Below are 14,717 nucleotides of genomic sequence, written 5' to 3'. Positions count from 1 at the left end.
ATCACGGTGCACACATCCAGTCACCTGCTTCAGCTTAGCAACACCACCCTTAAAGTGATGGAACCCCACAGTAGGCTGTAAAACTGAGAAGTGAAAGTCAATTTCAGCTTCACCAACTGCATTTATGCACCACTTCATGTCATGGTCCCAAAATTCCTTGTGCAGGTGGTGAAGGAGCTCTGGAGTTATAAAAGTGCTTGGACAAGAAAGCAGAATGTCCCTCCAAAATGGGTCACTAACTCTGCTAAGGCAAAAGTGCTGTGCTTCACAAAAGAAGACTTGGATGTTTGTAGGGTGGACCTTCAATTTCACCACTGCAAGCTGAGCCAAAGTGGTGGATGTGGTTTGTGGCTCATGTCAGAATGGGTCTCTGAACTGTTTGTACATTGCCATGGTGATCAGGGAAGTCTTTCCCCCAACAGCTGTGAGCATGGCAGCCTCAGGAGTGTCAGAGATATAATCGCAGGTGACTGGGGTATGTCAATTGAATAAAAGGATCTATAACTTGCAGTGGAAACATACCTGCATATGCCAAGCATCGTCAGCAGTCATCCACTCTGTATACACCCTACAAAGCTTCTCAGGCATTTTGTATACATGCCTTGGAATGAAATTGAGCTGGTCAGAGAACAAAGGGTGGTTGAGGAGCCATACAATGCATTCCAGGGGATTGTGCCAGTACAAGTGCACAGGGTGTTTGGTTGGCTGCAAAGAAGTAATCTCCATTGAGCACCAGCACAGCCTGCCAGGGAGTAACTCAGCCAGCCCACAAAGTGCTCTGGCTGTATGAAAGGAAATATTTAGTAGCTGTATCTAGTGCATGTCAATAATGATCTTCGGAGAGAATAGGGACAGGCTTATGATTGACAATGACAAGAAAGAGTCTATAGCTCTCATGCTCAGGCCTGAATGAAGTAACCACAATGCCAGCTCCCATTCATTGTGGGAGTTGAAGGGGTAGTACAGATTTGATGCCTGTAGGTTGCTGAACTGGTCACCATTAAATTTGTCCATAAACATTGGGCCAAGTCCAAACATTTTAGCTGCACCCTTGAAGTCATCTGTGGTTGGCCCCCATGTGTCAAATGCTGTATGATCAAAATCCAGGCAATCATGAGTTGCATAGTCATCAGGGTCAGTGCTCATTGGGACATCTTCTAAGTGTGTTGGGTGTTGAGAGTTATGAATGTTCAAGCTTGAAGGTTGGAGAGACTCATGAAGGCAGACTAAGTTATTGACCTAGGTATTGCACCCAGAGGATAGCTGGCTCATGTGCATTGCAACAGCGCTGTGACTCTGGAAGCTGCCTTTACCACAACTTGGACAGCAGGGCATACTCTAGATGGTCAGGCAGGCCAATTCTGTGTTACATGATTATCACTTCAGTGTGAATCAGGATGTTGTTTGGATTGCTACGGAGTGTATTTCTCATATACTACCCAATCACATCCCATTTGCAAACATAGTCACTCATGTCCATTTATAACCTCAATCACACACACCTTCATGCTGGATCAACCATGCCCATGGTCAAGCATTGCCCAGGCAGCAAAGGACTGCCCCATAAGCCTCATGATGGCAGGTCTCTTCCTGCAACAGTCCCTCTAGCAATGCTGAGGTCAAAGCAGAGACAACTGGTGTCTTAGCTGAGATGTATGGAATATTGGAGTCATCCACTCACACAATAAGTTCTTTTTTTCCTTCCTAATAACCACTCATTGATAGGTTTTCAATCTGCAGCATGAATCAAAGAGTCAGCTGAATCATGAGGCACTTCTCCTTCTTGATGTAGCACATGCACAATGTGAAGTCTTTCGTGTGGAACAAGCTCTGGCTGCATGCATTGCCCATGAATATGAATCAATGGCCAAGTTGTACAAGTACAAGGTGGGCAGCAGTGAGGTGAGAGTCCATGAAAAAGATATGGAGGTCAGCTCATTATGTGTAGCAATGAAAAAATGCGGACTGGAGGAGCCTATTTTCAGTGTTAGTGTTCTGGCCAGTGAGCTGCAGCCATCTCTCAAGTCCAATGGTATGCTATGCTTGCTCTTTTCTTTTGGGCCACTATTTTACTTATGCTGGATCTTGATAGGCACAGTTATTGAGCATGCTGGTAGTTGAATGCTTGCCATTCGTCTAGACTAGTACTATCCATTACTTTCCTGTACTTATTGAAAAATGCTGTATGTTATGTCTCTGTGTTGTTGCCTTCATGCATAGGAACAAAGTTAGATCTACCAAGTTCTCTACTACAGTGGGAATCTAGGTTGCTGTATTAGCTAGGTGTGTCTGTTCCCTTGTATGCTAGGTAGCTATTGGTCTTTGGATTGCTGGTATCACTGGTGTGGCTTACTCAGGTGCTATGAGTTGCTTGGATGCTGGCCACTACTTTGGGCAAGTCTGGTGTAGTCTACTCTGGCACTATGAGTTGCTAGGATGCTTGACATTGCTTTGGACTAATATGGAATTGTGCAAATACTATGGGCAGCTATGAGTTACTAACACATTTTTGTGTTTTGCTGATGCACCCTGCTTCATACATGTGCAGCCATCACATGTTCATCTTATGGGTCCAGTGCACATGATCTTCTTCACCATGCAATGTGCACAGGGTTCCTTGTGGAGGATTGATCTGGAAGGTACAATGACCCTTGGTTCAGCCTCATCCTCACTTTCCACAACTGTCTGTTGGGAGTACTATGGCACTTGGCATTAGATGCTACTGAGCCACACACCAAGTACTCTCACCTTCTGCACTGGGCGAGTACTCACTTCAACATGCAACATCTTCGCAGTTGCCATTGATCCCTCCACCACTTCTTGCTGCTCCCTGACATCCTGCAGGGCAGCTTCTCCCATCTACATGTCCTCATCGATCTTGTTCTGTGCAACCTCCTCAGCCACCCACTGTTCATATGCCCCATCTGCATCCACTATTGCTGGTCTGTCTGCCATGTCTATCTTGGTATCAACATTGAGCTCCCTACTGCACTCAACAATAGGGACAACCTCACCCTGGAAGATAGTCAGTGCTGTGAGTCCCAGATGCATTGGGCACTTACTGTTTTCTGCTCCCATCAGCACATCCACATCACCTTCTCTTCCCATATGTCATCCCTATCATCCAGCATGCACTTGGCCTCAGCAACCAGGGCCATGGATGCAGCAGACATGATTAGAGTGTTAGAGGGGATTGATGATGAGGGGGAAAGAATCAAGTTGATGTGAAGGTTTGAGCTGCACACTGACAGTTATATACTTAGCAGCCATGAGGCACTTATGTCATTGGTCTGGACACCTATATGTGGCATTCAATGGTCTTCTCATGTTCCTGAGCTCCATGCTTCCTTCACTACTATGCAGAATCCTCTGGTGTTCTTGAACCCTCAGCACCACACCTTTGCTATCACCATGCAGCAAAGCTGTTTACATCCTCCATGCCACAAGGCTGACTGGGGACAGTCAGCATCTAAGTCCCCTGCAGGTGTAGGGAATCCACATTCCCTGTATGCATATGTCCCTATCATTGACTGTTCCATGACTACCATTATGTCCCCTTGCCACTCACATCCACCATTGTTCACATGCTACCTTCCTACACCCTTGCTCCTCTTGTGCAGTGCTGTACATGTGGCCACTATGCTTCAATCGCTTCCCTTCCTTCAGACTCTTTCTTTTAACACAGTCTCTGTTCCCTTTTCATTAGTAGTATACCCATGGCCTCTGTTCAGGCCTGTCTTGTATGTACATGCTGTCATGTGGCCTTCCTCTACTTGTATCTTGTCTTACTTAGGTTCTGGGTTTGCCTGGACTATAAAGCCCTGTACTTAGGTACAGAATGATACCTTTTGGCACTCAGAAGATCACCATGAGGTTCTTTTTCACTTTGTCTACACTGCACATTTCACATACCACAGTGCACAATCTACACACACTGCTCACACCACTTGCATCACCAGTACTACTCCACAGACCATGCTGCACACATCATGAATCACTACTGCTACAAAGTGCAGGGTCTCACCTTCTAGTCTCAGCAGTCTAGAATCCCTTGGGACAAGCAATTTGTTCCCTTCATTTTTAATTGTTGTTATCTAAGCCATCTAGCTTGTATTATATGGCTAGTTGGACCTTTCCTACAGTGGACCTGGTCTAGGTCATCCTGATGCTTCTGTAACTGGCGCATGCACCAAGCAATCAGTTCTGAGGTAGTCAGCAGTGTTGCATCATTGCAGGATAGGGGAAAACAGAAAGTAGCCTCAGCAAGGTTGAATGGGAACAGTGGTTTGACACCATGAACCATGAAATAGGGGGATAGACCTGTGGACTTCAAGATGGTGACCTGCTTGGCCCAGAACACAGAGTGTGCAATGGTGTGCCAGCAGCAGTCATTGTTCTCACAGCTCTTCATGATAGCCTCATGCACATCATAGTGGTGATGCTCTACAATGCTGTTAGCCTGAGAGTTGTAAGGAGAGATATGGATGTGACAGATATGATATTGTGCAGCTAGGGAATCTAGGGCTTGAATGAATGTGGGACCATTTTCAGTGACAATCTTGGTGAGTGGACCCCAGCAGTGTAGAATGTCCTTGAAGACAAAGGATGTGAGCATGGTACTATTTTCTGTGTGCAACATGCACCATTTGGGATATGAGGTTAGCATACATTGAGCCTATACTATGTACCAGTAGCTGCCAGCCTTGGGCATCAGCATTGTGTCAATGTGAGCTTTATGAAACAGGCCCCCAATCATGGGCACAGTGGGAGGGATATGAAGCTTCTGTGTCTGGCAGATCTGACATTTGTGACAAGTGCAAACATACCACTTTACATCCTTGACAAGCAGAGGCCACCAAAAGTGGAGGAGAAGGCAGGTGCAGATGGTGAAGACACCTTTGTGTCTGAGGTTGTTGTGTGCTTCTTTGATGAGGCAATACTGCTTGGGCTCATTGACAACTAGCTGGTGCTGTCCATGCAGTTCCCTATGCCATAAGTTGCCATCTAGGAGGAAGTGGCTGGCTGAATTAAAGAAAGATGAGTACTGCACATCAGTAAGGTCAGGAGGTTGCTTGTGGGTTGCAAGGAATGCACAGATCATTTCTATCTTTGCCTCATGTGCCCAAGCTTTTGTGGACCATGGAATGGCAGGGTTGTCAGGGGTATCAGAAGGGTTATTAGCATCAGCAGTTACAGAGAAGGTGAGATAGAAGGATGCAGGTGGTGGGAGGCTCACCTGATGGTAAGCAGGTGGCAGTAAGGAATGATGGTCTTGATTGGAAAGAGATGTAGGAGGTGGACAGTCATTGACAGCTTCTGTATAGAAAGAGTAAAAACAGTCTAGCCAATCCTCATGGTCATCATCCTCAGGTGGGTCAAGTTCTGACTGTGGATGGTGGGACAAGCCATCAGGGCTGGCATGCCTGTCTGCAGGAATGTGCATGAGTTTGAATGAGAAGAGGAGGATGCCAGTGATCCAGCAATTGATCGTCATGTTAGGCTGCAGATCTGGGTTATTTATCATGCCCTGAATATACTTCACATCTACCTCCACAGTGAAGTTAGTGAGACTGAAGATGTATATGCATACCATGCAGAAGAGGCCATACAACTCAAGCTTAGCCTGGGAGTAATGGCTTTCCACTTCATTGAGGGTAATGGATCCAAAGGGACTAGGGTATCATTTTCCATCTTCACCAAGCTGTATTGAAGTGTCAACTGCTAAAATTACTTCACAACCACACTCATAGTCAATCCTTTGGAGTGCAGGGGACTTTACAATTTTGTCCTTGAGTCATTGCATGGCAGTGCATTGTGGCTTGTCCCATGTGAATGGTACCTCTTTCCATGTGAGTGTGACTAGTGGCCATGTGATCTTGGCAAAGTCTTTGATGAAGATGCAGAGCACACCACAGACACCAAGGAAATTGTGAACCTGTGTCAGGTTGCAGCACTTGGGCCAGTTGTGGATCTTCTGCACTTTGCTTTCTTCAGGAACATGACCTTTGAAGGTGCACTTGTGGCTAACAATCATGGTGGATGGAGCAGTTAGGATGAACTTCTTTGCTGAGACAGTGGCTCTGATGTTCTGCAAATGCTGAAGGATGTGGTTAATGACTATACAGTGATTCCAGATGAACTTCTGGATCCCAGGGTTTTCTGGGATAGTCTCATAGGAACTGTCTGTGCACTGATAGTGGGTGGTCTCAGATTTTATGGGGACATCATCTATGAAGGGCAAGGTATGATGTGGGATCTCATTTTGGAGGACACAGTATCTCCCTGGTATACCTGTACCACATTCACATGACCTTGCAACAGAGTAGTAAGCCAATGTGGTCTGAGCAGAGTACCAAAGGTGGTGAGGTCACAGGAATCAATGTGAAGTGCACACTGGTCATACCCAGAGTAGAGGTCCATCATCACATACACCACATATCCAGTGAAGGATTCCACAAGATGTGCTACAAAGGGTGGGACAGATGCATCATGGATGGTCACTGCATTCAGGGGCTGTAAGTCATGCACAAGGCAAAGAGACTTTCCATCTTTCTTTACTATGCTGAACCAGTGGGAGTGGTAAGCCACTGTAGAAGGTTCATACATGCTGGACTTGATGTGATCTTTAATCATGTCTATGACTTGGGTATGTATTGTGCTCAGGATAGGGATATTGCATTGGACCCAAGGCATGTGCAGGATTGTGGGGATCTTTACAGGTGGGAAATAGCATTTGTCTAGGTGTCCATGCTCTGTAATGTCCCAAGTGAATGCAGGCTCATGGACCAAAACAAGCCAAGTCATGAGTTTGAGTTCTTCTGGCCAAAGCCAATCTGTGGGATCAAGGTCAAGCTCTGTGGCCCATTCAGCAGTGAAGTGGATACCTGGAGCAAAGTCTGGTGGATGTGTAGGAAGTGGTTGGAGACCAGTGAGTGGATTGTCAGGCAGGTTGTGCATGATGCAGTATTCTTCCACCATCAGGGCAGGTACTGTCCAAACCTTCTTGGAAACTGGCTTGTAAATGAGAGTGTGAACTGCAGGATCTAATTGGTAAATGCTGTTGAAAGTGGCTATAGCAGAGGGGTTTAGTATTGTCTGAGTGGAAGAGAGGAAAGTGAAAGTGGGCAAGGGTATTCTGGTGGGTATGTTCCATGGTATGAGTGCCATGGGTGAAGGGAAGTTCATTGAAGTGAAGGCTAGAGATGAGACTGTGGGACTGAGGAATGGATAGTAGTGGCTGAATAGGACACAGGATGTCTTAGTAGGCTCTCCCTGACTGTTTGGTGGATCATTGATACTCAAAAACCCCATTCAACAATACTCTGGTGACTATGGCAGTGCTTGCTGCACTTACAGCATGGACAGCCCTCACACCATGGGCATGTGGGCAGAGCATACTCATGGCCATCATTTGGGTCACAGAGAGTGATCTGCTGTCTGCCATCAGGATAGTCATTTGTTACTGCACTCATAAGGCAGATGAATGGATGCCTGAGAAGCATGTCAAAGTTGGTGTGTTCAATTACTTGAACCTGGAGCATGACTGGTCCAGCTCTGAAGTTGAGTTTCAGGTCTTCTAGAATGCCTACAGTAGTGTCTTTAGACATGTTAGCAGAGGTCATGGTCATGAGATGGTTGCTGCACAATGGCAGCCCAATCTTTTCCCAAATGTGCCTAGGCATTGCAATGATTTCTGAACTGGAATCTAGTATGCAGTTAATTGTAATGTCAGTCCTGGGGACCTTGGCTTTGATGCAGCAGAGCAGCAGAGTGTGGTGAGCCACAATGGAACTGTCATCACTGCAGATGATGTGGTCTCTGTATTCACACACAGTTCATTGAGGGTCACAGCTGGTCAGTTCATTTACATGTGCCCCCTCTTCATCATTGCTATGAACTACCTCAATCTTGTTGGTGGTGATGCATTTCACCATGGTGATGTCCCTGAACTGTTTGCAAAACTCAGGAGCTACTGTGAATAATTCTTTGACAGGCAAGGCAATGCTGGTTTTGAGTACATGCTCCACAATATGTTTGGGTGCAGCTTTGTCTTCGAGAGGGAATGAGTAATGATACTGGTTCTGGTTGTGAGCTGCTGGGTATGGTGTTTGTGACAGGACAACTGCTGTGGGTGTGGGATCCTTGCATGTGGCTGCCAGAACAGGATTAGTAAGAGGGACATATGGTTTCACAGAGGTGGCAGTTGGTGCAGGTGCAGAGGGCTCAGATGCCTGGTGAGTGGCACATGAACTTTGAATGCCAGGGGAAATGATTTCCTCTTTGACAGTGCCTGTGCGAGGATTGACTTGTGGAGGATTGGCAGGATGTGCCATGGGTTGTGCTGTAATCTTGACCCCATCAAAGTGGGCTTTCTTTCTGTGGGAAATGACTGCTCCCTTGTGACCTTTATCTGCTCGGTAGGTAGCCCAAGCTTGAGCAACATATGCTTGGAAGTTGGGGGTTGGCTAAGTCCATGACAGGCTCATCAACATCTTGGACAGTGTTTAAAAAAGCAGAAGGCTGGATCTCCAACTGCATGTTGACCTCAGGATGAGCAATGCAGAATAGATTAGTGATGCCTTGCATGGTTGTGTTGCATGGAGCAGCAGGAGTCACAATGCATCCACTGGCCTGGTCTCTGTCAGTCATGATGTGGTCAACAGCCTCTCTCAGTGAGTTACATTCAGGGCAGCACAGAATTTGGCTTCTGTCTGAAAGATAGAGTCAGTTGTCTGTACCCCTTGTGATCCTACCAGTGTGGATATAAACTTCAGTGAGCATGCACATCCTTGTCCAGTGGTTGGGGTCTGCACAGAATCTGCAGCTGGGTCTGCATTTGGAAGTTGTATTCTTGTTTAATGACAGTGCCAGCAGGTGGCACTTGCAGCATGTAAGCTGACATGGGAGGTGCAGCTGGCATGGCCATGGCAGACAATGTTGGTAGTGCACTACAGAGAGTGGATCCTGTCAGAAGAAACTTGGCAGCTTTGACAACTTCTGCAAGTGGGTATGGGTCATCTGGGTGGAGGTTGGTGTGGACTATGGAGAGTTGATGATGAATACAATCTGTGATGGCCCTCAGGAAGCTGTTAAGGAGTGTGGAGTCCTGTTCTGTCTCTGCTAGCTTTTTAGTTTTAATGAGGAGGGCAGAAATCTTAGTGAATTTCTGCTGGTATTCTCCTAGGTTGTCCTGGTTTTGCATAGGCTTGGACTGGTATTCTTCAACAAGGTACTGCAAGTCTGTGTGGCAAGTAGTGGTTGTCACCTTCACAGCCAGGGTACAAGCCCTTAACAGTGACTACAAAGGCATCCCAGTTGTTGGCAATGGGTACAGCTTCCAGAAGTGTTTGCCAGATGTTGGCTTCTTTGAGGTCAGCATAGTGGATTGCAGCTCTGATCTTGCCATGGTCATCAAGAGCAGCAAGAGTACTGAGGAAGTCAATGTCTTTGGGGTAGTGCAGAAGCTGCATGGGGGAATCTCTGCTAAATTTAGGTGAGTTTTGTGTACTACAGAGTGGCATCTGAAACTGAGGATTAGCCATTGGTTGGTTAACCTGTGGTGGCAGTGCTGGATTGGTAATGGGTGGAACAGGTATTGGTTGTGGATTTGCAGTGGTTGGTATAGCATGTGAGTGGACTGGTGGAGGTGTTGGCAGGTTACTAATTGGCTGATGGGTGGTCTGCAACTGAGTCAGTGGTCATGGCAGTGTGGTGGATGGAGCTGGGATTCTGGGTATAGATTCAGAGGTGTCAAAGAGATGGGAAAAAGAGGGCCTCAGTGATGATGAATCAGATGATGTGATGGGTGTTAAAGGTGATGGTGGGGTTTCAGGTCTTTTGGGAATCGAGTGGATAAAGCCACCAGGAAAGTCAGGGGCAGTGAGACCTAGGTGATCCAGCACATCAGATATCCAATCTGCTGAAATATCAGGAGGAGTGATCATGGGTAATACCCTTGGAATGTCAGTGGGTAATTGTGCATGATCCAGTGTTACAGGTGAAACAGGGCAGAAGAGGTCAGAGTCTTCTGACAGGTTAAGGTTGTGAAAGTGCAGGTGTAAATTTTCTAGTTTGGTGCATTCAGCAGTGCACCTGAGTGACCTTCTGGAAGTGACAGCAGAATCCCTCGCAGTGGGCTCCAGTTGTAGGAAAAGTCCAAGTAGCTGTATAATATGAGCCAGATGGCTTAGATAACAACAATACAAAATGAAGGGAATGAATTGCTTGTCCCAAGGGATTCTGGACTGCTGAGACTAGAAGGTGAGACCCAGCAATTTGTAGCAGTAGTGATTTGTGATGTGCACAGTGTGGTCTGTGGAGTAGTACTGGCGATGTGAGTGGTGCAAGTGGTGTGTGTAGTTCATGCACTGTGGTATGTGAAACATGCAGTGTAGACAAAGTGGAAAAGAAACTTGTGGTGACCTTCTGAGTGGCAAAAGGTATCATTCTGTACCTAAATACAGGGCTTTATAGTCTGGGCAAACCTGGAACCTAAGTAAGACAGGGTACTAGTAAAAGAAAACCATGTGACAGCATGTACACACAAGACAGGCTGAACAGGGGCCAAGGGTATACTACTTGTGCAAAAGGAATAGAGACTGTGGTAAAAGAAAGAGTCCAAGGGAAAAGAAGCGACCTGAGCACAGCAGCTGTGGGTATAGCATTGGGAGTGAGGGTGTGGGAAGGTAGCACATGAACAATGATGGATGTGAGAGGTCCAGGAATGTAATGATAGTTGTGGAATGGTAGATGATAGGGGTTTATGCATCCAGGGAATGTGGGTTCCCTACATTGGTTCATTTTTGGTAATTGTGGACACATGATCTAATGTCATTATTTGGCTACATTTCAAAACTAAACAAAAGTGGTCATGTATATGTTGGTCAATTCTGGTCTATCAATTTGGAACCTGCTGTAAAAACCCCAATGAGGTCCTCCATATGCATGGAAACCATTCATGCTGGGGACTGCATGCTGAACAGCCCCCCAAGCACTGTCTGGTCACCAGTGTGACAGACACCACAACTCATTGTGACTCCAATGCAAAGTTTGGGACTTGCAATGTAGGCACAGAAGAACTTCACTAGACACACTACAGGGTTATCCAGACATCTGGGTCTGTATTCAATGTAGGGAAAGGGAGTCCCTATAATCTATGTTTTACAAGCCCTTTTATACTGTAGACAGTAGGCATGAATGAGTCAACATAGATGAACAGGGCAAATAGCATCAGAGAGATGGGGAATGATGGAATCACAGTCACAACCAGTCAGTGACAGGTTTAAACCATTTTTTTGCTTCCTGATGAGGATCAGCAAAACAAGAGGTGCCTCACTTTGCTCTGGCAGTGGAGACAACATCAGCAAATTGATAAAATCCTATTCACACTATTTCGTGCTATTTTGGACTTCTTTTGTAACATTTGAGTCTCACTGGACATTTCAAACAATATAAATAACTCAAAGTGTTAAAAAAAGTCAGAAAAGTACAGGAAGTATAGTAAAATCACAGAAGTATAAAAAAGTATGGTATTGCCTTCACCATCAAATGGTGGCAGACCACTGGTAGTGCATACACTGTGGTGTCATACAGCATGTTGTCAGTAGGGATCTTGTCCATTCTCACACACATCTTGAAAAGAAAAGGCATGTGAACCAACTCATGTGTAAGTACATCAACCTGCAACTTACTGAATCCAAAGACACTTCCAGCCAGTCTTTCCTCCTTTCAAGTGGTTTTGGGGCAGTTCTTCTTGAGAAAAATGAGGGCTGTGGGGGGGTGCTCAAGCAATGTGGAGTCCATGGTGAGAAGGGTGTCAGGAACAGAGATGATGGCAGCAACAGTCCTATGTTCATAGGGTGCACAGTGGTTACTGCATGATTGAAGGTTCAAACAAGTGGAAACAATGGCAGCAGTAGTTCTACATTTGTAGAGTGTATGATTGTTAGTCAAAACCAGTTGCCTGCAAGATGTCACAGGTACCATACACTGAGCCGGAGTAACCAAATGATCAAAGAAATGCAGAACAATATGATAAATTGTGTGATCATGGGGGCAGCAAAAACTGTGAATGGTAGGGGGGACAGCTGTACTTCCACTTTGAATGCCTGCAATTCTAAGTCTCTGGCATGCATAAGGTGAACATCATCAGTCACCTCATGGACAGATGGGCCTCCAGCAGTGGCATGGGTCATGCTGGTTCCATCACTGCCATTCCTGACTCTATGCCCTCTGTTGCTGAGTTCTTCATGGCCCATTGTTTATTAATTTTCATCACACATGTTAACACATGATATCATGTACCAATTGACCCTGCTGAACCACATAGTGTAGTCACACTTAGTCACAACACATGGGCAACCTGTGCACCAAAACACCAACACTTATATAGACCCCAAGATGGGCCCACCTAAATGGATTAGCTGGTACACTTGGGCAGGCCTGAGGGACTAAAGTGAGAGCAACATATGTATGGGCCCAGAAGTGCATTACCACAACATATGGAAGGGCCCATGGTGGGTAAGGATGTTGAAACCTTTAGATGGGCCTGTGACCTATTAAGTATCCTGAGCTACTGTAAGACATGGACAGGCCTGTCCTGGTAGGTTACACCCCTGTTGCAACATCAAGGTGGGCCCACCTATCATATCATGGAGAGGGTCACAACATAAGGATGGGCCCATCTATGATTAGAATACAAAGTTGGCAACATATAGATGGGCCTGGGAGTAATATCATTTATGGTGTTGCAATGTATGGATGGGCCTGTTCATAATAAGCTGTACCCCTGTCACAACATAAAGACAGGCCCATCAGTAATGTCATTTCATAATGTCACAACATATGGATGGGCCTGTTCATAGTAAGATGTACTGCTGTTGAAACATAAAGATGGGCCTGTCACTAATATCATGTAATAGAGTCACAGCATAAGGTCAGGCCCTTCAGTAGTATTATTTATATTGTCACAACATATGGATGGGCCCATCCACAGTAAGATGTACCTCTGATGAAACATAAAGACAGGTCTGTCAGTAATCTCATGTATAGCATTACAACATATGGACAGGCCCTTCAGTAGTATTATTTATATTGTCACAACATATGGATGGGCCCATTGTGAGTCAAAGTGTGGTTCAGTGGTGAAAACCAACCAAAACCAACACAAAAGACAATGAAAGTGAGTGGTGGTGTGGCTATGTGGTACCTAGATGGTAGAACCTTTTATTGCAGACAAGGGTGGGATGTACCAGGATGCTTCAGGATGGAAGCTGGTAGGAACTCCTGGTAGATATACATAGCCATGGTCCCTAGCAAAGGGGACAAGTGAAATGATTGATGTGGAGGTGGCCATATCAGAAGAATTAGCAAAATGAGCATCTTTTGGAGGGAGTGCTGTAGAAATGTGTGGAGTGCACAGATCCTTTCCAATTTTGGAAGGTAGGATTGCATGGCTGAGCACTACAAGTGAGTGTGGGAATGGTGTCAGTATCTGCAGAGATGGTGGAGATACATCAAAAACTGGAATGCTGTACATGGGTGCTTAAGAGTTTTTACTGGCACTTAACTTGCTTCCTTCTTTTTCTTTGGCATTGGTGACTTGTTCTTGTGTGAAGGATGACTGCCAATGTTCCTAGGAGTTGTTCTATGAATGAGGGCTACAGTCTTCATCTCCATTCATCAGCTATATCCATGTCCACCTCACCAAACACCTTTGGTGTGTGACAATGGCATATTCAATCTCACCTGGCTGTTGATCTGCACTTAGTAAAGTTGTTGTTGTTGTTGTTGTTGTCACTGTAGTCATTGCCATTGCTGTTGATTGAGTTGCTGCCATTGTTGCTCATGTCCTTGCCATTGTCATCATCATTTGTCTGTATATGATCACCTCAAGCATAGTTTCTGTACTGAATGAAAAGGACAAAACCACCTTTGTGCCTTCAGCTTTCCCTGACTGCTTGCCCCATTCATAGTAGCACCATCATATCTTGTCATGTAGCTTCCCCTTGATGGTCTACTGTCTTTCCTGGTAGATCATTGTAGTTCCTTGAATCACAGCTGCTTGGATGTCACTCACATGTCATCTCATACATCTGTTTTCCCTAGAATAGAGTAGATGTAGGTAATGCATCCAGGAATCAAAACAGACCCTTGGGCCATTGAGCCCAGCATCCACACTCATCTCGTGCCATTCCCACTGAATGGCATATCTGATCTCACCTGGCCATTGATCTTCACTAAGCCTAGTTGCCATTGTCATCACTATTGCACTATCCACTGACACTGTTGCCCTTGTTGTTGCCACCATTGCTTGTACATGTGGTAGTCTCCACATGGCACATTGTTCACCCAATCTTCATATCCTGTGATTGCAGAGATCTTGCATAGTTGGTCTATAACTCTAGAGTTGTCAGTATGTAGTATTACTTGTGCACACTGTGGGGAGAGGGATCTCCCTACACTAGAAGTGTATGTATAGTGTCAATAGGAGGTCTACTGAGTGGCTATAGGGCTTGCAACAAAAGTGGCACAAATGCCACCCCTCTCAAGCAACTTTGACACCCTCTGTGCTCCAGGTCACCCAGTTCTATGTCCTCCTCTGTCGACTTGCTTCCCCCATAGTCGCATTGCCTTCTGACACTCTCCCTAGTCATTGTGATAAAGTCCAACGCTTGTGACAGGTGTCCAGCTGCCTATACTTGCTCACTGGCACTCTT

General features: G+C 45.7%; 2 protein-coding genes across 2 annotated transcripts; both read right to left on the bottom strand.

Annotated features, from left to right (window-relative positions):
* Positions 1-87: 87 nt before the first annotated feature.
* On the bottom strand, positions 88-357 carry F5J12DRAFT_686001 (uncharacterized protein; the record flags this gene model as incomplete). The annotated part of the gene is made up of 1 exon (XM_051740310.1): positions 88-357. A coding segment is annotated over one exon (270 nt), but the record flags the coding sequence as incomplete, so codon positions are not given.
* Positions 358-2,859: 2,502 nt separating this feature from the next.
* F5J12DRAFT_891977 (uncharacterized protein) lies at positions 2,860-3,173 on the bottom strand (the record flags this gene model as incomplete). The annotated part of the gene is made up of 3 exons (XM_051747532.1): positions 2,860-3,015; positions 3,063-3,068; positions 3,096-3,173. 3 exons carry the CDS (start codon positions 3,171-3,173, stop codon positions 2,860-2,862), a joined length of 240 nt encoding a protein of 79 aa, XP_051600855.1.
* Between the last annotated feature and the right edge of the window lie 11,544 nt (positions 3,174-14,717).

This window comes from Pisolithus orientalis, assembly GCF_024613125.1.
Source record: "Pisolithus orientalis strain OTSU chromosome Unknown F5J12scaffold_11, whole genome shotgun sequence".
Taxonomy (NCBI): domain Eukaryota; kingdom Fungi; phylum Basidiomycota; class Agaricomycetes; order Boletales; family Pisolithaceae; genus Pisolithus; species Pisolithus orientalis.
The sequence above is the reverse complement of the archived record's forward strand: the minus strand, read 5'-3'. Positions and strand labels throughout refer to the sequence as shown.